General features: G+C 35.8%; 1 protein-coding gene across 1 annotated transcript; it reads right to left on the reverse strand.

Moving 5' to 3' along the window:
* Positions 1 to 12701: 12701 nt before the first annotated feature.
* LOC127707339 (chloride anion exchanger-like) lies at positions 12702 to 23699 on the reverse strand. The gene is given in 10 exon segments (XM_052211852.1): positions 12702 to 12816; positions 13151 to 13257; positions 14806 to 14901; positions 15238 to 15315; positions 15631 to 15744; positions 16497 to 16644; positions 17457 to 17538; positions 17974 to 18130; positions 22854 to 23020; positions 23579 to 23699. Coding segments are annotated over 10 exon segments (1185 nt in total).
* Between the last annotated feature and the right edge of the window lie 417 nt (positions 23700 to 24116).

Here is a 24116-nt window from a genome sequence, read left to right on the forward strand (position 1 = left end):
CTAACATTATGCCTGTTCAGTCAACTATGGAAGTGCAGTCAGAAACAAGCTTCACTAAGCAAGGACAATTGGACAGTCAGTCTAAAAATGGACAGGGGCCTTTGGTTCCACCAATATCCTCAAATACTGAAGGTCATTACCATACTTCAACTCATGAAACGAACCAAAATGTATCGCAGGGCTACGTTGGACAGGGGAATTTGGCCCCATCGTCATCTTATAACCCAATTATAGTTCAAGGTTCCGCAATACCTAATAAGCCAACATTTTGGTCGTACAGTGTTCCACCACCGGGAGTACAACATACTGTTTGATCAACTGTACCGTCTGATGCAGTTTTCTATCCTGGATCAAATAAAGAAACTTCAAATATTCCTTCAATCCCAGTACATTGGAATACTCCAGTAGTTATGCCTTTCCATGTACAGTCTGTGAACAACACTTCTGTTCAGACCAACAGTGAAACCACACCTGAAAGACACAGGGGCAGGGATAGAAAGCGCTGCCAGAGGGAATCCTCTTCATCAAGTAAGGATTCGATGGACAGGGAATCATCCAGTAGTCCCATGCCAGAGAAAGGAGCAAAAGTCCACAACTGCCGAAGATGCAAGAAGACAGCTGCAATACATCAGGCAGTTGGACGGAGAGACCATAGAGGAATACGCAGAGCGAGGTTATTTCTTGACAATGGATAGGTATTACCGAGTAACAATGACATAATAGATCAAATAGACTCTGATCATTCTCTACAGAGGCTCACGGCCTTGAAACACAGTCAGAAGATTGAAAAAGTAGATAACTCTTTACAATCTGATATTAAAGACTTAGTATCTCTACTTGGCCAATTATTAAAAGATGGAAGGAGTAACCGATCATCATCTCCCGAGATGCAAAAGGAATATTCCAACTCGCCCTCAAGGCGCCCTCAAATCAATTATGTCCGATCACCAACCCCACCGAGGTCACAATCGAAATTCCGGAGTCCTCAGAACTCATGCCCCCCGTCATTACGTGTACAAAGAGGTTCAATGTCAAGTAAAGAACTGGACAACATGCCATTCAGAAGGGCAATATCACCGTCTTTTCAGAGGACCTCGTCCTCGTACTCACCAACAGACCAGTCTTTAAACCGGACAGGGTCAGGCCACTGCGCTCTCGTCTGACACAGGAAGAAGAGAGCCTTAATGAGCTGGTTGTGAGAAGAACTGTTGGTAGAAGTTTAGTTATACCTGCAGCCATACCAGTCAAGGCTACCATTGACACTGCTGCTATGGTTACTTTAATTAGCATTTCTACTTTTAAAAGGAATAGGACCTCAACCAGTTATTGGTAAACTCGTTACAAACACTGCTTTTTTTATAGGACATCCTACTATGCAATGGAACGTGTGTGTTATAGGTATGACCGATACCATCATACTTGGACTAGATTTCCTGAATGCATGCAGCGCTGTGGTTGACTTGGTGCACATGTCTGTTGTTTTAAATGGAGAATCCATACCTGCACAACTAGTCGGCGGAAACAGCCAGTCTTTGTCAGAAGTTCTATTGTCTCGATCTGTTAAAGTCCCTCCAAATTCAAGTATGCTCATAACAGTGGAAGTCAAATCACCACCTGAGGACCACTATGTGATCGTCCCAAAACGTAACCATTTGCCTGTCTTAATATCCAACGTCATGGGGGCTGGACCAAAATGCATTTTAAACATTGTCAATGATACTGGACTTAACGTTAGAATAAAGAAAGGATCTTGTTTGGGCTACGCTGAACCAGTAGATGAAATTATAGATGACAACTCGTTCACCAAGGATGCCTATAACATAAAGGAAGTGCATATTCCACCAGCGAATTTTTATGATCAGGAAAATAAGCTGTCTGATATGCCGTTACCAGGTCATCTGCAAGATTTATACGATCGTTCTATCACAAATTTGAAAGACGATCAGATATCTACATTACGGTCATTGTTGATAGAATTTGAGGACGCGTTTTTTCAAAACACGATTTGGATGTTTAACTGCGGTCAAGCATAAAATTGACACAAAAGATTCAACGCCAGTCAAACATAGAATGCGTTGCACACCACTGGGATTCAAGGATGTGGAACAAGAATATCTGACTAAGTTGTTGCCTGCAGGTGTTATACAGCCCTCTACATCGGAATGGTATTCAGTCCCTGTACTTGTAAGAAAACGTGACGGATCTGTTAGATGGTGCGTCTATTATAGGGCCTTGAATAATAGGACGGTGAAAGATTGTTTTCCATTACCCATCATTGAAAATTGTTTGAACTCTTTGCAAGGCGCAACAACCTTTTTTCACGCTGGACCTTGCCAGCAGATATTATCAAATAGAACTAGAGGAGTCAGACCAGAAGAAAACAGCATTCATAACACGCTATGGATTATTCGAGCACACGCGAATGGGAAAAAGTAAAATCACAAAAATACTGAACTCCGAGGAAAATTCAATCGGAAAGTCCCTAATCACATGGCAAAATCAAATGACAAAACACATCAGACGAATGGACAACAACTGTCATATTCCTAACTTGGTACAGGCATTTTCAAATGTAGAAAATGGTGGATTGAATGGGACTTTGTAATGCTCCTGCTACCTTCCAACGAGCTATCACTACAAACCAGTAAAAGTCTGAAATGACCTATATCTGTACTCGACTGTACTGATTTTTACTCGACCAGTCTGAATTGGTCTGAAATTTACTTGATAATACTCGACTGTAGTCTGAACCATACTTAACAGTCTGAACTTGTACTCGACCCTTACTCGACCAGTACTTAACCATTTTATACGCGTCTGAACCATGCTCGACCTAGTCTGAACCATGCTCGACTTAGTCTGAACCATACTCGACCTAGTCTGAACCATACTCGACCTAGTCTGAACCATACTCGACCAAGTCTTAACCAAACTAGACCTATACTTTGTATCTATCTATTGTATTTCATCAATTTAGGAACTGTTTTTAACAACAGCTATTTCCCCTGGCTAGAAATTTGAACAACAATTTGAAATTAAAAATGTATTCAATATAGCATTGAAACCAAAATTTCACAATAAACATAATATAACTTCATCACCATATTCATCAACACTTATATACATACATATATATCACCTTTAAAATAAAAATAAAAAATTGCTGATCAAAAAATCTCAAAACTGAATTGTGACTCATATTTTCAATGTTATTCAAAATTTTTTGAATGTTTCAGATATATTTTATGGTTACTGGACAATTTTCACCATTAAATTAAGCCTCGTATAGATTTATGGTGTCAGTTGAGTTTAGTTAATAATGCATTAATAATAAATTTAAAAAAAGACACCTTTGTTTTGTTAAACCAAGAATTTAATATAATCATGATAATAGAACTTTCATAGTAATCCTGTGATAAACTTTTAAAAAAGGAAAAATGTTCCAAAGTTACAGTAAAAATTTATTTCAATTAAATTTAAATAATTTTTGTCAAAATTAAAGACATGGCATACAAGAAGCACTTTAATAAGATTTAATTACCTCAGTACATGTGTGTTTTACAGGTAAAAAGAAAGCCCTATTTTTCTTAAACTCGTGTATTACTTATCTAGTGAATTCAAAAGGCCTTGTGATTTAAGTTTCACAGGATGTTGCAATTTTGAAAGAATGTTATTTAGAATTTAATACTCTCTGACCAGGTGTAATCTTTTTCATGAATTTGCCCCAAGCAGGAGGTATTACTTTATACTTCCCCACTAATCAGAAGAACAATTTTATTAATTTCTTTAATTTTTATCCCTTTTTGATATATATTGTATATAATATATCCCAAATTATAATAATAGATATATTTCTAAAATAAGGTTAAACAATTTCAGTGATTTTGTTGGCTGTTGTTACCTCATTAAAAAGATAATTATATAACTATTGTACATTTTTTGTATGTAACCATGAAACCTATGTAGTTTTTATTTAGGAATTTAGAAAAATTAATTTAAAAAAAAAACACATGCCAAACAAGAAGCACCTTATTAAGGTTTAATTACCCTCAGTATAGGTGTGGTTTTTAGGTAAAAGAAAATCTTTTTTTAACAAAACTTTAAAACTTTAAAATTGATATAATTAAATTATTATATAAGATAATTTGATTTAACTATCTCTATTCGATAAATCTGAGAATCATGTAAGAATGTAAAAATCTGTTTTTATAATATATCTTTATTTTATTGTGGCTGTTGTCATGTCAGTTAAAAAGAAATTTATTTTAACAGTTAAAATTTAGAAAAAGTAGAGGTTATTTGGTCAAGTATGGTTCAGACTGGTCGAGTATTGTTCAGACCTTTGGTCGAGTATGGTTTAGACTGAAAAAAATAGGTCGAGTACAGGTCGAGAATGGGTTAAGACTGTTTCAGACTGGTCGAGTAATAGTTCAGACTATTTTCAATGGCAAAGATAAGGGTCAAGTACAAATCAGTACAGTCGAGTATGGTTAAGACTGGGGTCGAGTAATGTCGAGTAAAATTCAGACCAATTCAGACTGGTCGAGTAAAAATCAGTACAGTCGAGTACAGATATAGGCCATTTCAGACTTTTACTGGTTTGTAGTGTATGCAGTTAGTACTCCGGGGACTTACCTGGAATTAAGTTTTGGTCCATGTGGATGATGTAGTGATATTAGGCAAGAATTTCGACCACTATATTCAGAGTCTTAGAGAAGCACTATTAAGGTTCCGGAAATATTCCTTGAAGTTGAAACCTAAGAAATGTCAGCTTTTCAGGCAAGAAGTAGAGTTTTTAGGCAAGCCTGTCAGCGCAGAGGGTATAAAAATAGCTCCAATAAGATCTGAAGTGGTACAAAATTGGCCAGTGCCCACGATTAATGTTCTTTCTTGGATTTGTGAATTAACATAGAGACCATGTTCCCTGTTACTGCATGTCTTTATGAGCTAGCACACCAGAAAGGTCAGCCAGTCTGGGAAGACTGTAATGAGCATGCATTCTTGAATATAAAGGAATTATTGACATTACCGCCTTGTTTAGCGTACCCAAATCCACATGACTTGTTTGTATTGGACACTGATGCGTCAGACATTGCTATTGGTGCCGTCCTCTCTCAGCTACAAAATAGTCAGGAAAAAGTCATTTGCTATGCAAGTCATGTTCTAATGAAACCTCAGAGGAAGTTTTGTACAACCCGTAAAGAACTTTAAGCAGTGGTTAAATTTTGCCGACACTTTAGGCATTATTTGCTTGACCGACGTTTTGTTTTGAGTACAGACCACAATAGTCTTGTTTGGTTGATGAGGTTCAAGCATATTGAGGGACAACTGGCAAGATGGTTAGAGGAGCTTGCACAGTTCGACATGGAGATTGTTCATCGACCCGGGAAGAAGCATCTTAATGCTGATGGCCTAAGTCGGATACCAGACTGTCTTGAAGATTGCGACTGTTATAACGCAGGTGCTGACGTAGAGAACTTGCCATGTAAAGGTTGTCAATATTGTCAAAGGGCTCATACTCAGTGGAGTCGGTTTCTAAACGATGTTGATGATGTCATACCATTAGCTAAGAGACAAGTTACTCCACTTGAAGTCAAGATAGCAATTGTAGAAGAACATCATAATAATCAGTCTGAGGAGTCCTTCACATCATCCATTCAAGGGCTCCAAACCTCATCTTTTAATGTAGCGGACTCTAAGGATCATGATATGACTCAACCTAATACTGAGGAAGATGCTATCCATACCAACTGGATGCAGAACTATAGTCCACATCAACTAAGACAATTGCAGTTACAAGATTCAGATCTTTTCCCTCTCATAGAGTGGATAGAAAGTCAGTACGACCCTAGTGATGCCGAGCTGCGATTACAGAGCCCAGCTACCCGAGCTCTAATGTTACTCGGTTTCTGTTTAGAAGTAATTGACGGTGTCCTTTATTACAAATGGATCAACCAATGGTTTGAAATCTGATGTTCTTCTGCATTGCCATGATTCAAAAGTTGCGGGACACCTTGGACAACAGGAAACCTTGGACCGTGTGAAGCAGTCGTTCTGGGATCACCTTCATTCAGACTGTATTGGCTATGTTAAGTCATGCCATATTAGTAACCAGAACAAAAAGGCTCACATTACCCCCTCCCCCCGAGCTGCGTTAAATAAGTTAATTGCTGGCTGTCCTATGGAACGTATTCACCTAGATATATTAGGGCCTTTTAATACCAGTGAGAGTGGGAATCGTTACGTACTTATGATGATTGATCAGTTCTCGAAATGGATTGAGATGGCCGCACTACCTGAGCAATCAGCTCTTCTCATAGCTCAAAAGTTTGTTGTGCATTTTATAGTCACATTCGGATGTCCTTTGGAGGTCCACACTGACCAGGGCCGTAACTTTGATGGCAATATGTTTAAGGCACTAGGACGACTCCATACCATCCTTCATCAAATGGGCAGGTCGAGAGACATAACACTGTTGTGTTACAAATGATACGTTGCTACATTCAGAAGAAAAACAATATGTGGGACGTTTATTTGCCATTACTGACGATGGCATTACACTCAATGGTAAACCGACAAACCGGTTATACACCTAATCGTCTCATGCAAGGAAGAGAAACAATTCAGCCTATACAGTTACTGCTTGGAACTGTTCCGTGTTCCGTCGGGAAATTAGATCCCGTTTCCTGGGTAGCACATCTGGCAAAATCATTAAATAAGGTGCATAAACTTGCTCGTGAAAACCTTAGGACAACTCAACATCGACAGAAGAGAGATTATGATCTGCGACTAGCACAAAATCAATATCATACCGGAGACTTGGTGTACAAGATTGATTCATTAACTAAGATAGGACACAGTAAGAAACTTCGATCTCCATGGATAGGACCTTACTTGGTTGTTTCAGATCACTTACCGCTTTATACAATAAAGGATCGAAAGGGAGAGTCCGTGATTCACCATGACCGCTTGACGAGATGTAATGACAGAGAGATACCACTGTGGTTACGCCAATTGCGACACAATCTGTTCGATGACACAAGTTTTGTGCATGCTGACGAGAGTACAGATCAAGACCCACTAACAGGTCCTGACAACACCCGTCTTTACTGTGGTGGACAGCTGTTACAGAACCTTGATTTGGTTAGTAACGTTTCTCTGAATTATGAATTCCAGCAGTTATTTATAGATCAGGATGATCCGGACGATGAAGCACCACAGGGGCTATTAGCCTCGTCTACTAATGATGATTTTCATTTCAGACGTTGCCGGTCATAGTCTAGTGGTTCAGGGGAACAGGTCCTCGACCACCAGCCATGACTATCCGTGTACCAGGAGGGGCGAACAGTTAAGCCTCCGGCTCGGTACACAGATTTCCAGTAGTTTTGTGAAACGTAGCTACGTAGTGTACATATTGAATATAGTATTGGATTGTATATACTTACGTTATCTTTTGTCTCTTGCAGTTTCCTCAATATGGAGGGTGACGTTCTTTCATTAAGTGCTCATGGAGAGTCGATTGGTGATGACAGTTCCTCTAAAGCAACAGAGCTTTCTGATAGGATGGTCATTAATGAAGTTGGGTATGAAGACACAACCGACGAACCATCTGATAACCGTGAAGTGCATGACGAGGGAATCTACCAACAGTATGTTCATCATCAGAGATCTGCAGGGGCCCAGGTCCCTCACCGTATACTGTTACTGCATCCAGTTCAAAAGAAATTGAAAGTACCTCCATAACCACATTTAAGAGTCGATCACATCAATGTTTTGTGTGTGGATTAGTGACACATGGCAAGATGAGACGCCATGTCTTCAAGACACATTTGCCATGGTATTGGGAACCACACACGGCCTGTTGGAGCTGTGAAGTTCAAGTGGCTCAAGCCGGTTCTTTGGCGCACCGACATACAATGGAACATGTGGTAGAAAGTATCGTATTTGACGAAGACCGTATGCATCTTTGGTGCCAACTTATGTTAGAATCATTTTATCAAATTAGGTCATGGTTAGAATGTTCCACTCTTGACGATCTCTTAGACTATATTTTACAGAGAGAACTTTACTCTTTCGTCAAAAAACAATTTTCACCACAAAAACTTCAACTTTTGATCTGTTGGGCCGATAATTACTGTCCTTCATTAGTGCCGACTTATATTTGTAATCCACCAAATCATATCATTTGTTTATTCAACTGGAAAAAAATTGAAAACAACACGTTTAATAATTTCATGACTGATAGCAGTTCTATCCCGAGTAGGTGCTTACATAACCGAGCCAATTTCACAGTCAGAGGAACAACTTGTGTTCGTGGATAGCCATTTTCATCTAGATCAGATACTCAGAATGATGAGCCTAAGAATCTTTCAACACTTACAATCAGTAGTGGCACCTGGATGCTCTCAATGTTTCTATTATGGAGTGGCAAATTATGTTTTCCCATCAAGATGGAACAACTGGGCTTCTGACGTGGGCTTTGCCCGTGGTGTTTATGTTTCTTTCGGTATACATCCACATCTTGCTGCAGAAGACATATCCAAGAGGCAGATGGATCAACTGGACTCACTGACAGCCATTTATGTGTCGCCATAGGTGAAATAGGACTCGATTACACTACAACTTGTATTTGTCGTCCCTGTTGTAATCCTAGCAAGTGTAAAGAAAAGGCACGTCTTAATCAGGAGGAGTCCTTTGTACAAATGCTGCTCTTAGCCAGGAGGAAACATTTCCCTGTCATAATTTATTGCAGAGAATGCGGTGACGGTTCAGCCGCCAAACGTACTTTAGAAATAATACTTCACCATGATCTTGCAGACATGAAATTCTACCGCCACTGTTTTGAAGGAACTATTGAGGAGATGACTGCTTGGCAACAACTACCAACTATAATTTTCGGTGTATCTGGGAAATTCATTAGGGACAATACCGGTTTAGAAGTAATTCCTAGGATTCCGCCACACCAGCTTGTGCTTGAAACTGATTCACCGTTCTTATCCCCGTTCGCATGGTGCCCAGTAAACCACCCATGGAATCTTCCAGTGATTGCCATGGAAGTCAGTCGATTGAGGAACATACCATTGTCTGTGCTGATCTGGACCGTTAATGACAATGCTCTGAAATTCTTTCAGATGCCAGACAAAGAGAATAGTGTAGAACAGTAGCTATCTATTCTAGCGCATTGGATTAAGTTTCTGAAGAGGAAGAGACATATTTTATTCTTAGGAACGTTTATTTTGCGTATTTTAACTATATATCCTATCGTATTGGATTATGTTTGCAGAGAGGAAAAGACATATTTTATTCTAAAGACAGTTTATTTTGCGTATTTCATGAACTATGAATCTTTAATTGTATTTAAAGAAATATAGAACTTTTATAATGTGGATTTATGCATGAACTTTTATGCAACTGTATTTGTAAAATGAAACCTTGTTTATTCCGACATTACTACATGAATTACTTTTCACAGACAGTGCGTTATTTCTTTTATTTACCCCTGGTCTGGTTCTACTGAGATGGGACGATTGTGGTGCTGAACACCAATATATAGTACTGAACCAGTCCATGTTTTATATGTATCTCATCATGTATCGATGACGTAATACGCATAATGCTAGATTCGAACTCTTCACCTTTTAACCACCTGCGTTGATTGTTTATTGATATTATTGCTTGTCACCTGAATAAACTCTGGTGAGTTATCATATATTGTTCTTATATCATTATTATATGCTCGGATCTCACGACAAAACGTCTGAATGTGTTATGCCCCGCTGCAGCGGAGGGGGCATTAGGTGTTATCCTTGTCCGTCCGTAGTACCGTCCCAACAATTAGTTTCCGTTCTCTAATTAATTTTGCATCAACCAAATGTTATTAACCGTATTCACAAAGCTTATTACCATAAACATAGATCAAGTGCGAATTTGGGTGGCGCCACTTTTACCGTTCTTGAGTAATAACCCTTTATAACGTTATAAGCAAGCGGGGCATTATCTATGTCCTATGGACTCATACTCCATTTATTTGGTTAGATTCAGTAGTTCACAGGAGGTCTCAGTAAAATCATACATTTAAGATATCTACAGCAGTTGGATGTGTTGGCAAGGTGGCTAGAGCTTCAGCGATACAAGTAAATAGCTGTGGCGGACATTAAAGAAAGCGTAGAAGACGAACTCGAAGGCGTAGACAGAACGGGCGCCGAGATATCTAGGTAAGGCAGTGGCTGACACGGCGACAATTGTATGCGCGACTTGCAGGAGCTCAACAAGGAAGATCTCGATGGTTATAAAAACGTCCTCAGAGTGGACGATGATATGTTGTGGGAGGTTTTACTACTTTTTTCTTAAAAATGACGAGATTTGTCACCTGATTGGTACTTATGATGGATAGCAAAATAAAGTTCTACCATCCCCTTTTCCTTGCAAATTAAGCTTACTGTTTGTGTCATATATGTGCATATGCATGTAATATAGATACAATGAATAAGCGTTGATTCTTGAAAAAAAAATACCATGAGCCCGGAGGGCGAATGGTTTGTTTTTCATGAATCAACGCTTATCCATTGTATCTGTAACTTAAACTATTGTGTTAATGTCTTTTCAAAATTAAAGCCTTTTCTTAATTAGAAGGTATTGTAAGTCAGTTTAAATAACCATGGTATCATGTTCAACGATGTATAACTAAATATAAGATCACAACTAATTGGTTAGATCAAATACAAATAAAACACTACACGTCTACCTTTAAATTATCAGCCATCTGAATATTATCTGTGTTTACAAAAAAAGACATATTCGAACTTAATTCTAATAAAATTTAGAATGGAAATGGGGAATGGAGAGACAACAACCTGACCTAAGAGCATACATAAAGTATATATAATAAGTATGTTACCGAACTTTCAAACAAGAAGCTTAATTCTAGGCACATAGAAATTTGCGAATAAACATTTGTAAAATTATGTAGTAAAACAGATGAAATCTTACTATATTTATAAAACAAAAATGGACAAATTAAATGTAATCATTTTCGTTTCAAATATGTGAAATAGCCAATAATAATCCAAAAATAAATGATAAAACTCGCTATTATTACAAAAATATCCACAATTACATACAGAATAAGAAAAAAAAAACAGAAAAACTAAAGAATAGTGACAACAAAGAGAATACAGGGATTCGAACCTAAACCAACAAGTCCCAACCTTTAACCTGACTCTTTTACTCATTGATCTTAACCATGCTAACCTCGCGGCTACCAGCTTAAACTATACGATTGCCTATTATGTATATATAAAGGTACAAGCTCTGTGTGTCCGTTGTACCGATGTATATCATATGTTCATTTATATATATATAAAATAGACACTTAAATTGTAACCAATTGGTAGCCGAGAGGTTTCGTCGATATGTTGATGTCAGTCACACATAACAGATTTCAAGGACGGGTTCGATTTCTAGTAAAGGCATATGAAAATTACAAAAATTAAAGGTAAGTTTTAAATTAATTCCATTAGTGAACAGAAATCAGTAAATTAGCTAATTCAAAGTTAATGAAATTAGGCACACAAAGGAAACAATTGAATGTAATTGATGAATCCATTTCAGCGACATATTTAGAAAGCGTTGATTCTAGAAAAAGAATCCCCGGTAAATGAATAGGCAGACATCACGGCAATGGTTTTAGGAATCAGAATCTTCCATAGATTTCATATCCAGTAGTTGAATGGTTAAAGCTTATTTCTTTTTGGTGTATCCATGGCAAAAACTTGCATGTATTTGCTAAAACATATTACAAATAGGAATAAAGATGTCTCATATTTCCCCAAAATATGGCTAAAAGTGAAATTTGACTCCCTTGGAGTGATACTTTTGTTAAATTGCGTCAAACAGTTCGTGTGAAAAAAAGTGTTTGTAAACATTTGGCCCCGCCGCATTTTTGTGTCTGCCCCAAGTCAGGAGCCTCTGTCCCTTGTTAGTCTTGTATGTTTTATTTATATGTTTTGGAGTTTATATAAAAAAGAAGATGTGGTATAATTGCCAATTAAACAACTCTCCACAAGAGACCAAATGACACAGACATTAACAACTATAGGTCACCGTACGGCCTTCAACAATGAGCAAAGCCCAAACCGCACAGTCGGCTATAAAAGGCCCAGAAATGACAATGTAAAACAATTTAAACGAGAAAACTAACGGCCTAATTTATGTACAAAAAATGAACGAAAAACAAATATGTAACACATAAACAAACGACAACCACTGAATTACTGTCTGGTTTTGTTTGTCGTTAGTTTGGTGTCTCATTGATAAATACATTACGTCTTGTAGACGTTACCTGATCCAGTAGACAAAGTATAAATGTTACATCAAAATAAATCACATAATCTCTATCAATGGATACAACACTTACCGGGCTTATATTTGTCCCTATTTGATTAAACTGTTTCTGTTTCTTCCTGGCATTTACTGGATCTATACCAGTCAACTTAACCACACTCCTCACAAATATGTCGGCATTAGCGAAGTAAATAGGTGCTTGAAACTGAACTGTTCTAACATGGTCTGGTACAATAACCTGCAAAGGGATAGACATTTACTATTTGATTGTACTTGTATGTTTATATAACACAAACGTTGAAGCCATTTAGACCATATCCTTTGAGTATTTTAAACTGGATATTAAAAGCAGACAAGCCTTAATCAGTCCTCTGTGTATTTATTGTATTAGAAGTGATACTTACGGGATCATATCGGTCGACTGATTTTAACTGATTTGTCTTCCCAACAAATCCTAGTGTATATGACGAAGGACTGAAAATAAATATAACATAGACTGTTAAATTTTATATCTTCACACAAAGTGTGCTTGTGTAACCATACATCTTGCAGAAAGAAAAATCATTCTATATTTCGTCATAATATTTTAAACCTTAAACTTCTTTTCATTGCCATATTTATAAGGTTAAGGTTTCATTTTGATCATATAAAAAATTAAATTGAATGCCATGTAAATGTAATAGTTGTCATAGCTCTAAGCAGAGCTACATTATATTATAATTGTTCTAAATTAAAGTAATAATACTAAATAGGCTGTGTGTATAATATTAAACAGACTTTGCAGTCCTATTTTATTTTAATCACTAACCTCTGTGTTCGTTATGATACTGTTAATAGAGAAAATATCAGACTTGAAGCTATGCCAATATCTACATCAAGAATGGATGAGGTCAGAAAGGTCACCATCCATATAACCTGCAGAAAAAATACAAGCAACATTATCAGTCTATTTAGCTTAACTGCACTTGGACAAATCGTTCAACTTTACAAATAAGGAAGCGTAGTAGTATTTCCAATAACACAACTATCTACCAGAGTCTACCTTTTAGGGGAATTCAGTTACATGTAGCTATGTTTCCATTCTAATATGCAGAACAATAAGTTTTAACTTATGATTATACTTGAATTAGGAATTGTTACTCCTAGTCAAGAGTTTGGCTGTATACCATCTATTTCTTGTTTAGTCTGTATCAATATAATTGACATGGCATAGTTGTTCTTACAAATTTGATATGGGGGTGTTTTGGTTTCTTGTATAGTTGAGCGATCTATATTGATAGCTTATTTGCTGTTTGTTTGAGATACAGTGGCAACCATTAATTTAACATTAAGGACGAACATTTTATTTAAAAAATCAATCAAAAATGCGGGATTCGTAAATATGATCGACCAAGATGAAAGCCAAATAATTGAGAAGGCCATTTGAAAAAGATGAAATTTTAAATTAGGGCTGACATTTTGCCTTTCAACAGGCCATCCAAGAACACCTCTGAGAGTAGAGCACGAGATATTACATCCCGCATAGGCAAACGAGCGCTACTCTTAAGCATGGTTTTTGTTCCAGAACGAGTTAGAATTTGTATGTAAAAGCTTGACAAATTTGATATATATAATCTGTGTTCTTCCTTAATGGACTTTTTTTAATATATACATGTACCAGCTTTGATAAGTGTTTAGTATGGCTATAAATTTTCACTTCTGTTTCTCGTACCATGAAAAAATATTTCCGTTCTCCATTTATACTGTATACTTTACAACACAATTATTTTCTTTTACCTTTGTACATTATTCTATTTGGCGGCAAGGTTATTTGTTCAAGGTTATGGTTGACTTTCTGAAATTATTTCACATCTCACAGCGGTATACTACTGTTGCCTTCATTTATTCACCCCTTAGTTTATTGATTTTGCATTTACATTGTGTCATAGATCAAATTTTTTTCGTTCAGTGTATGTTCACTTGTGTTAATATGTCTTTTGATTGAGTTAAGCCATTTAATTGATATTTTACAGTGTGTTATATGTTGTGATGTTACACTATTGTTTCGATTAATGATGAAGGTTGGTACCTATTTAAACGTTTAACACGCTTGCACATGTTTGCACCTGTCCTATAGTAAGTCAGGAACCTGATGTTCAGTAGTTGTCGTTTATTGATGTAAATCATAAGTGTTTCTCGTTTCTCGTTTTTTATATAGATTAGATCGTTGATTTTCCCGTTTGAATGGTTTTACACTAGCCATGTTTTGGGGCTCTTTATAGCTTACTGGTCGGTGTGAGCCAAGGCTCCGTGTTGAAGACCATTCTTTGATCTATAAAGTTTTTTTCTTTTATAAATTATGACTTGGATGGAGAGTTGTCTCATTGGCACTCATACCACACCTTCTAATATCGATTGACTATAATACTTGTATAATAGACCAACATACTTGGTATATAGTTATACGTTTTAGATTTTACTTACAAAATCATACTTTGATGTGCGCCACAGTGATGGTACCTCTAATATCTGAAGATACATTGTCCTTAGGTTTATGATTATTACTGCTGACAAAACACACTGTAAAATGAAATCTTTTTTCAAAGACATCCAATTAATACAATTGTAGGTTGTCTGTCCATTTCTGTAAGCCCTAACCAATAACAGAAGTAACCGTGTATATAGACTACGTGTAGTTTATATATTTATCGGATGAATAGAAAATATTATAGTTATTAATAAGGACAAAAACTCCTTTCAAGTCTGAATAAAAATTCTGGACCAATAGTTGCTCTGAAGTATGAAAGTCAAGTTAACTGACTGAGTACTGTTTTCAAATTACGTGACGTACATTCAGCTTCATTTCAGAAAATTAATATACAGAAACGTCTATATGATGGATAATGAGCATCCTACCTTTGGCAATGAGTAAAACAATGGTCCAATTGCTAATATCATGATTATGACAATAACACATCCCACTAAACAGGCAATCTATAAAATATTATATTAATTATTATTTATACGTTTGTTTATTTTGTTAAAATAACTTTCCATTGAAGATTATTATTTTGGATGTACAATGTACGTGTTATTTTCACATAGTTAAGTCTTCATTTACACGCCTGTGAATCTTCCAAATCAAATTCAGATGCTGAACGTGAACAAAAAGGAACCTGTAGTGGTTCCTGGTTGCGATTATTGAGTTGTATCAGAATGGGAAAACAAGAAGGTAAATGTAAAAATACTGTTCAATTTGTTCAATCTATGCTTTAACCCAAAGAAAGAAATATTATTGTGAACAGATACCTGGGATTTACCGTTCGTACCATCCAGTACCATAGTTCTTGATAATGACCCTGCATTGATGTATCCAGAGAAAATCGAACATACAACGCTCCCAGCTCCACTTGAAACTAACTCCTATGGAAATAATTATGTCTCATTTTACTTTCTCAATATCTTTAATTTATGTACGTTTTCTTTACAAGCACTTTTTTTCTAATTTCACATAATCATATAATTCTATAAAGGTAAGTAACATTGGCACTCATGTGTATGGAACTGATAATTCTCCGATTTTGATTTACCATCATTCCAAAACCTCATCTTCTCTGGAATTAATGCTGACTACTAGTATATCAATTTGATTAAAATACAGATGCACCGTAATTCGCGTGCATGTTGCAGACCAAATATTGAGTAACTTTTATACACGGATTAATGTTGTTTTTACCACTACATAGCTCCTCATCAAATGTTATATTCGTGGAGATCTTGGTACTATTTCATATGTAAGATCCTACTCTGCATTGTATTCTGTTTGAATGGCAAAAAACTTGGCCGCAGAAGAACTCTTTGGTTATGATTGGTTTGTTTTATAAAAGTATTCTCTCAACTAACTATATAGCTATTAAATATTTGTGAAACATTATTGTTTATCAGATGGAAAGCATTAGTGTGCCGGTCACATACAGTTAATATTAAACTAAACGAAAAATAATATTTCAATTTTTTTTCTGAAACACAACGCCGCATCCTGTTGGGATAAAGCATGCAAGGTATTCTATATGAATAAACAGAGCCATCCAATACTAAATTTGACATAGCGGCCATCTATTGGTAAGTACTTGGTGTGTACATAGCCAGGCTCATATGATCGACTGGTTCCTTACCTGGTTAGGATCAATTTCATAATTATGTTTCCTTGCCAGAAGTCTGGCGCCAGATACCGAATGGGTGAATGCCACTATTCCTATAATGAAAGCGTCCGCTATATTCCCTGTAGCTAAAACAGGGTTCGGTAATACTGGTGATGGCAACCTGAAATATTTTACATTTCAAGATAGTTTAAATTACGCAATTATAATCAGTGTGAAACTAAGGTAGATGTTCTTCAGTTATTTTGTAATAATTTTGATATACTTAAACTCGGTGGCGACATGTAACAGTTCTTGTCCTTTTATTACTTTAATTTCAAATAGATTGTATTGCACAAAACAGATTAGAAGTAATTTACAACAATAATACAAAGTAATTAAATAAATATCAATACTATCACCGATATGTATATTGTTAAAATACTACTTATATTCTAAATCGTATACCAGGGATATAGTTTGCACTAACTTGGTGTTGTTACCATTCGCGAAACATTTTAAAAGTGAAATTAAAGTCGTTAACTAGAAAAATGAAATATTTAGAAACAAACGGAAGACACTAAGTCGAACGAAAACTGACAACGCCATGGTAAAAATAGAAAGACAACGAAAAGATAAACAGGTCCACAGAACATTACATAATAAATTAAAGCAATATGGACCCCACCGAAAACTGGGGATGCTTTCAGGCACTCCAGATTGATAATTAGATCTTGTTCCACTTATGGCACCCGTCATACTACCGAGTCATGTAATTAATATAAAAAAGATGTGGTATGATTGCAAATGAGACAACTCTCCACAAGAGACCAAATGACACAGAAATTAACAACTATAGGTCACCGTATGGCCTTATTAAGGCGAGAATGTTAAGAAATGACTGATTTGAAATCGATCTTCTTACTCTAATACCGAATGGTAAGCCAGAAGTTAGATAATTTATGTTTGACAAATTATACATTATGTATACATTACCCTGCTGGAATATATTTTAAAATGTTGATGCTGAACCTCTGATTGAACTCTGCGAAGTGAGCTATTACAGTTGCTATGGATATTTAAAAGAAGGCACATATATGGATTGATTATTTGTTTTTATTTGATACATAACTATATATATAGGTGCAAATCTCGCAATATCTACTAGTAAGAAAATATAAGTGCTTTGAAGTATTTAAGTACATGAATCATGTTTTGTTTTACTTACGACTATCTTTAAGATTTTATTTGTGTCGTTGGGTTGCAGTCTAATCAACCTATACCCACCGTATTTGTTTATTCACCTTTGGCGCAATAGCAAGATAACATACATGTATAGTGTATCTGTAAAGCATCAAATTTTCTTTAATTCACCAAATATTGATACATCCATTTTTTACTGGGCAACTCAACATCATATAAACAATAGAGTGGTGTATGCTTATTATCGTTAACTTAATTAATATGAATATGATTGAATCAATTTAAGTTACTCCATTTTCTGTTTTACTTACAATGATGAGTTCTATAGGAATGGGCATCTTCAGTATAGACTTAAATCGCATATTAATTTGAACTTTAACGATATAAAGAATGATGAAACATATCACAGTTGTAATGAGTGTGGCAAGGTTAGTGGATGGTATGTTGTAATAAACATCTCTCCAGGTCTGAAATAGGAAATAATAAAGTATATATAGTAACATATATACAAGTTTAAATTGAAAACATATATATTTATATTTGGCAATCGCCAATGGCAGTCAGCAGGGTTTAAGAACATCAGTTGTTCGACCTGCTAGTTAAATGCGTTTTGTTTAAATATACTTTTTCACTCATCTGGTCTTTTGGAAAATGTTGTTTGTGCTATACTTAGACCCCTCTACCAAGAAATTTGTTTTGCATGCACATGTATAGAAACTGCGGTTTTTATCCAACGCAATCATAGGTTTGAACGTTGTTTTCAATTTAGACTTTTATACATTTTTTCGTTTGGGCTTGTATTATATTTTCCTTCGGGTTTATATGATCCGTTCATCCTATTTCGACTCTTTAAAATTCAAGAGTCTATCCTAAATTGAGGTAAATTATATGGCCTTCCAAATACCGTTTCGATCCCTAGCATCACTGAAGAGACATTAATTGTCGAAATCCGGATATGGTGTACAAATTTTTGCACCTCATGTTTGTGGTATACCATCTTTTCCACAAGTTTATTGTTTTCTGTTTGGTATTTAATTAATATCAAGATCCATTTCGTTAGATCTGGTGATCAATTTATTTGGCAATCGCCAATGGCAGTCAGCAGGGTTTAAGAACATCAGTTGTTCGACCTGTTAGTCAAAGGCGTTTTGTTAAAATAGACTTTTTCACTTTTTTTGGTCTATTGGAAATTGTTGTTTGTGCTGTATTTAGACCCCTCTACCAAGAAATTTGTTTTACATGCACACGTATAAAAATTGCGGTTTTTATCCAACGCAATCATAGGTTTGAACGTTGTTTTCAATTTAGACTTTTATATATATATATATATATATAGATTGCCTAACAATGTAATTTTAACACACTATTTAGTATGTAAATATAAGAATGTTTAAAATATTTACAAAATGATGAAAATAAACGCAATATTTCGCTAGACTAACTAGCTTTATCAAGCGTGCATCTATCCAGGTGAAATCGGAAGTAGATGATAAGAAACTTTTGCAGCTCAATGTATATGTTGCACTTGAATTTAGCTGCCTTGAAAATAATACATAATTTGGATGAAGTTCAAGATTTTTACAAAATTGGTAGTTGAAGTTAGCAACGTCCATTGTCCAATATTACAGGATAAAAAGGACGATGCTGTGTACTAAATTATTCTTTATCTTTCCTGTATCTTTTCTCATCTTTTTCGTTAAGACCATCAGGTTCTAAAGTGTGGAGTTGGTGGATCCAAAAATTTTCTCTTCTCCTTCTCGCCGTGGTGTCTCACTCGGTGTTGACTTCTATGATTTGGAAGGTAACATTATCAAAAGAATGTTTCGTTGAACGAAGATGTCTTGTGAGAGGACAGTTTTTGTTGGTTTTGTACCATGAACGATGGTTATTGAGCCGAATATTAAATTTGTCCATTGTTTCTCCCACATACTGAATGCCACATGTGTCACATGTTAATATATAAATTGAGTTCTCCGTTTTACAGTTGGAATTTGAGTAGATGGTAAAATTTTGTTTAGTAACGGAGCTGATGAAAGAACTGCTTGTATTGGCAGCTTTACAACACAAGCAGTTCCTTCGACCACATTGTGTGTAGCAACCGGGAGATGGAGTAGGCTGCTTTGCTAATACAGATGTCACTAATTTGTCACGGATGTTTTTAGGTCTTCTGAAGGCCATGACTGGTGGTGAGGAAAATACTTTTTTAAGATTTGAATCATTTTCTATAATTTTCCAATGCTTCTGAACAATGGAAGACACATTTTTAAAATCAGGATGGTAAGTGAGTACAAGGGGTTTTCTGTTAGCTGCTTTATTCTTATCTTTGTACTCTAGAAGTTCTTGGCGACTAGTTTTGTTTGCTCTTTCGAAAGCGCTATCAATGATGTTGTTATTATATCCTCGAACAACTAGATGTTTACGTAGTTGTCCAAGTCTAGCATTTTGCGTATTTTCAGTAGAGCATATTCTCTTGATTCGCAATGCCTGGCTGAATGGGATGCCACGGGAGCAGTGTTTAGGATGGCAACTTTTAGGAGAAAGGAATTGATGTTTGTCCGTTTGTTTGGTATGAAGGTCCGTTATAATGGTTCCGTTCTTGATGTAACTCGTAGTGTCGAGGAAGTTTATTTTCTCCATAGATGATTCATATGTAAATTTTATTGAATGGTGGAAAGAGTTACAGTGTCCTAGAAATTCATTAAGATGTTCTTGTGAATCTGTCCATTTGAAATCAATATCGTCAATGAATCGGAACCATGATAAGGGCTGGTATGGAGCACTAGAGAACAACAACTTCTCTTTCAATGAAAAACATTATCTCCAGATAGACGGTACTAGTATGGGCACAAAAATGGCCCCGTCATATGCCAACATATTTATGGGCCAACTTGAAAAACGCCTCTTGGCTAGTGCTCCATACCAGCCCTTATCATGGTTCCGATTCATTGACGATATTGATTTCAAATGGACAGATTCACAAGAACATCTTAATGAATTTCTAGAACACTGTAACTCTTTCCACCATTCAATAAAATTTACATATGAATCATCTATGGAGAAAATAAACTTCCTCGACACTACGAGTTACATCAAGAACGGAACCATTATAACGGACCTTCATCACAAACAAACGGACAAACATCAATTCCTTTCTCCTAAAAGTTGCCATCCTAAACACTGCTCTCGTGGCATCCCATTCAGCCAGGCATTGCGAATCAAGAGAATATGCTCTACTGAAAATACGCAAAGTGCTAGACTTGGACAACTACGTAAACATCTAGTTGTTCGAGGATACAATAACAACATCATTGATAGCGATTTCGAAAGAGCAAACAAAACTAGTCGCCAAGAACTTCTAGAGTACAAAGATAAGAATAAAGCAGCTAACAGAACACCCCTTGTACTCACTTACCATCCTGATTTTAAAAATGTGTTTCCATTGTTCAGAAGCATTGGAAAATTATAGAAAATGATTCAAATCTTAAAAAAGTATTTTCCTCACCACCAGTCATGGCCTTCAGAAGACCTCAAAACATCCGTGACAAATTAGTGACATCTGTATTAGCAAAGCAGCCTACTCCATCTCCCGGTTGCTACACACAATGTGGTCGAAGGAACTGCTTGTGTTGTAAAGCTGCCAATACAAGCAGTTCTTTCATCAGCTCCGTTACTAAACAAAATTTTACCATCTACTCAAATTCCAACTGTAAAACGGAGAACTCAATTTATATATTAACATGTGACACATGTGGCATTCAGTATGTGGGAGAAACAATGGACAAATTTAATATTCGGCTCAATAACCATCGTTCATGGTACAAAACCAACAAAAACTGTCCTCTCACAAGACATCTTCGTTCAACGAAACATACTTTTGATAATGTTATCTTCCAAATCATAGAAGTCAACACCGAGTGAGACACCACGGCGAGAAGGAGAAGAGAAAATTTTTGGATCCACCAACTCCACACTTTAGAACCTGATGGTCTTAACGAAAAAGATGAGAAAAGATACAGGAAAGATAAAGAATAATTTAGTACACAGCATCGTCCTTTTTATCTCGTAATATTGGCCAATGGACGTTGCTAACTTCAACTACCAATTTTGTAAAAATCTTGAACTTCATCCAAATTATGTATTATTTTCAAGGCAGCTAAATTCAAGTGCAACATATACATTGAGCTGCAAAAGTTTCTTATCATCTACATCCGATTTCACCTGGATAGATGCACGCTTGATAAAGCTTGTTAGTCTAGCGAAATATTGCGTTTATTTTCATCATTTTGTAAATATTTTAAACATTCTTATATTTACATACTAAATAGTGTGTTAAAATTACATTGTTAGGCAATCTATATATAATATATATATATATATATAGCTAATTAACTTGATTTAAAAACTCTCCTTTCTTATTTTAATAATTTACTGATTTTTATGTACAGTGGCGGATTCAGCGTGTTCAAGCCGCGAACGCCACTTTGATTGGTAAATTATGTATGAATATTTTTTGGCATTAAACTGTTTTAAAAAATCAGTTTCCTTGAATTACGCCCCCAACCCCTTAAAAAATCATGGATCCGCTCCTGATGTACACGCAGTTTGAATGCAACACTATAATACTTCTAGTAACATAATTTGCCGTAACCACAATCCCTTCCCATTTTCCTTGATTATGACATTACCGGGTGTGATTTATACCGAATGTTTTACTTGCAGGAGTAACATGACGGGTGTCACATGTTGAGCAGTCACTTTTATCCCTTCCTGAACACTCACCTTTTGAGGCAGGGTTCGTGATGATCAATTTTTTGTTTTCTTTTGGTCATGGTACATGTGTATTGTCTGTTTCAATTGAAATTATAGATTTTGATTGCCCCTTGTTTTCTTTATTCAAACTCACGGCAAGAATGATTGAACAAGACTGAATTGTACGTTGAAGATGTATATGAGTGTCCTCGCTTTTCCGTGCAAAAGTAGGTTATAAATCTAAGCGAAACATGTGGTCTGTATCTCAGCCTTATTTTCATCGTCAACAAATCCATTTTTATTCTTCAGGCATGAAGAAAATCTGGTTCGGATAAGTGCGTGTATTTAAGAACGGATTGACGGACATGGGTAACACTATAATGACGACCAATTAACTGAGCTGTATTGGCATGACAAGGGTTTTAAATTATGGAACCCTACCTTTATGACCTTGAATATGCCATTATGTTGAGGCACAGAGATGCCAAAAACATGTTTCGCCTGACTCGTTGTGATGTGTATTGCCACTGCTGCAGTAAATCCACTAACCAACTGCTCGGACATATAAGTGGAGATCAACCCAAACTTTAATTTACCCAAAAAAATCAGAAAATAATATTTGAAGCGTGAATACATTAGATTTGATTTTATTTTTGTTCATGTAGCAGAACAATTTTTTCAAATTCTTGTATTAACTGATTACATCATCAGTTGCTTTATATGCAATAATTCACCAATATAAATTAAGGAGATGTGCTATGATTGCCAATGAGACAACTATCCACCAAAGTTCAAATGAAGTGGATGTAAGCAATTATAGGCAACCGTACGGCCCTCAACAATGAGAAATATGACACAATTCAATTGAGAAGACTAACGGCCTAATGTATTACGTAAAAATTTACGAAAAACACATTATTTAACTAGTTAGATATAAAAGGTATTATTATAAAGTGGATATTAACATATAAACAATAAAAGGTGTTGGTTATGTTGTGTGTAATGTTGTCTGTCTTTTCGCCGTTTTTCTTCTTTTTTTTTTTTTTGCCATAGCCTTGTCAGTTTGTTTTCGACTTATGAGTTGAATATCCATTTGGTATCTTTCGCTTCTCTTTTAGGTGAATAACATTAAGAAAAAGTAATAAACAATTACTATATTGTTACCATGATTAGCCCAGACACGAATGATAATGACGTAGCTATCTCTATTTTTCGTGTATTAATAATTTCATCTGTTGAAGAATTTGTTGAGTTTGCTTTGATAACATACAGATTGTTTTCTTGCATTGCAACATCAATCACTGAAGCCATCATCAGACTGACTACGGCTACTGCCCCTAATAAAAAAATAAATAACATTAATCAACATCAAACAAGCTCCGACTACTGCTCCTAATAACAAAATAAATTACATTTATCAACATCAAACTGGCTCCGACTACTGCCCCTTATAACAAAATAAATTATATTTATCAACATCAAACTGGCTCCGACTACTGCACATAATAACACAATTAAAACATATGTCAGCATCAAACTAAATCTGGTTACTGCTAAGAATAACAAAACGAATAGCACACATGTATATCAACATCAATCTAGCTCCAGCTACTGCACCCAAAGACCAAAAAAAATAATTCCATTAAAATATTCCGGCTACTGCACATTAACACAGTATTGATAACATATATGAGATTCACTCAG

Source organism: Mytilus californianus, unplaced genomic scaffold (assembly GCF_021869535.1).
Source record: "Mytilus californianus isolate M0D057914Y unplaced genomic scaffold, xbMytCali1.0.p SCAF_65, whole genome shotgun sequence".
Taxonomy (NCBI): Eukaryota; Metazoa; Mollusca; class Bivalvia; order Mytilida; family Mytilidae; genus Mytilus; species Mytilus californianus.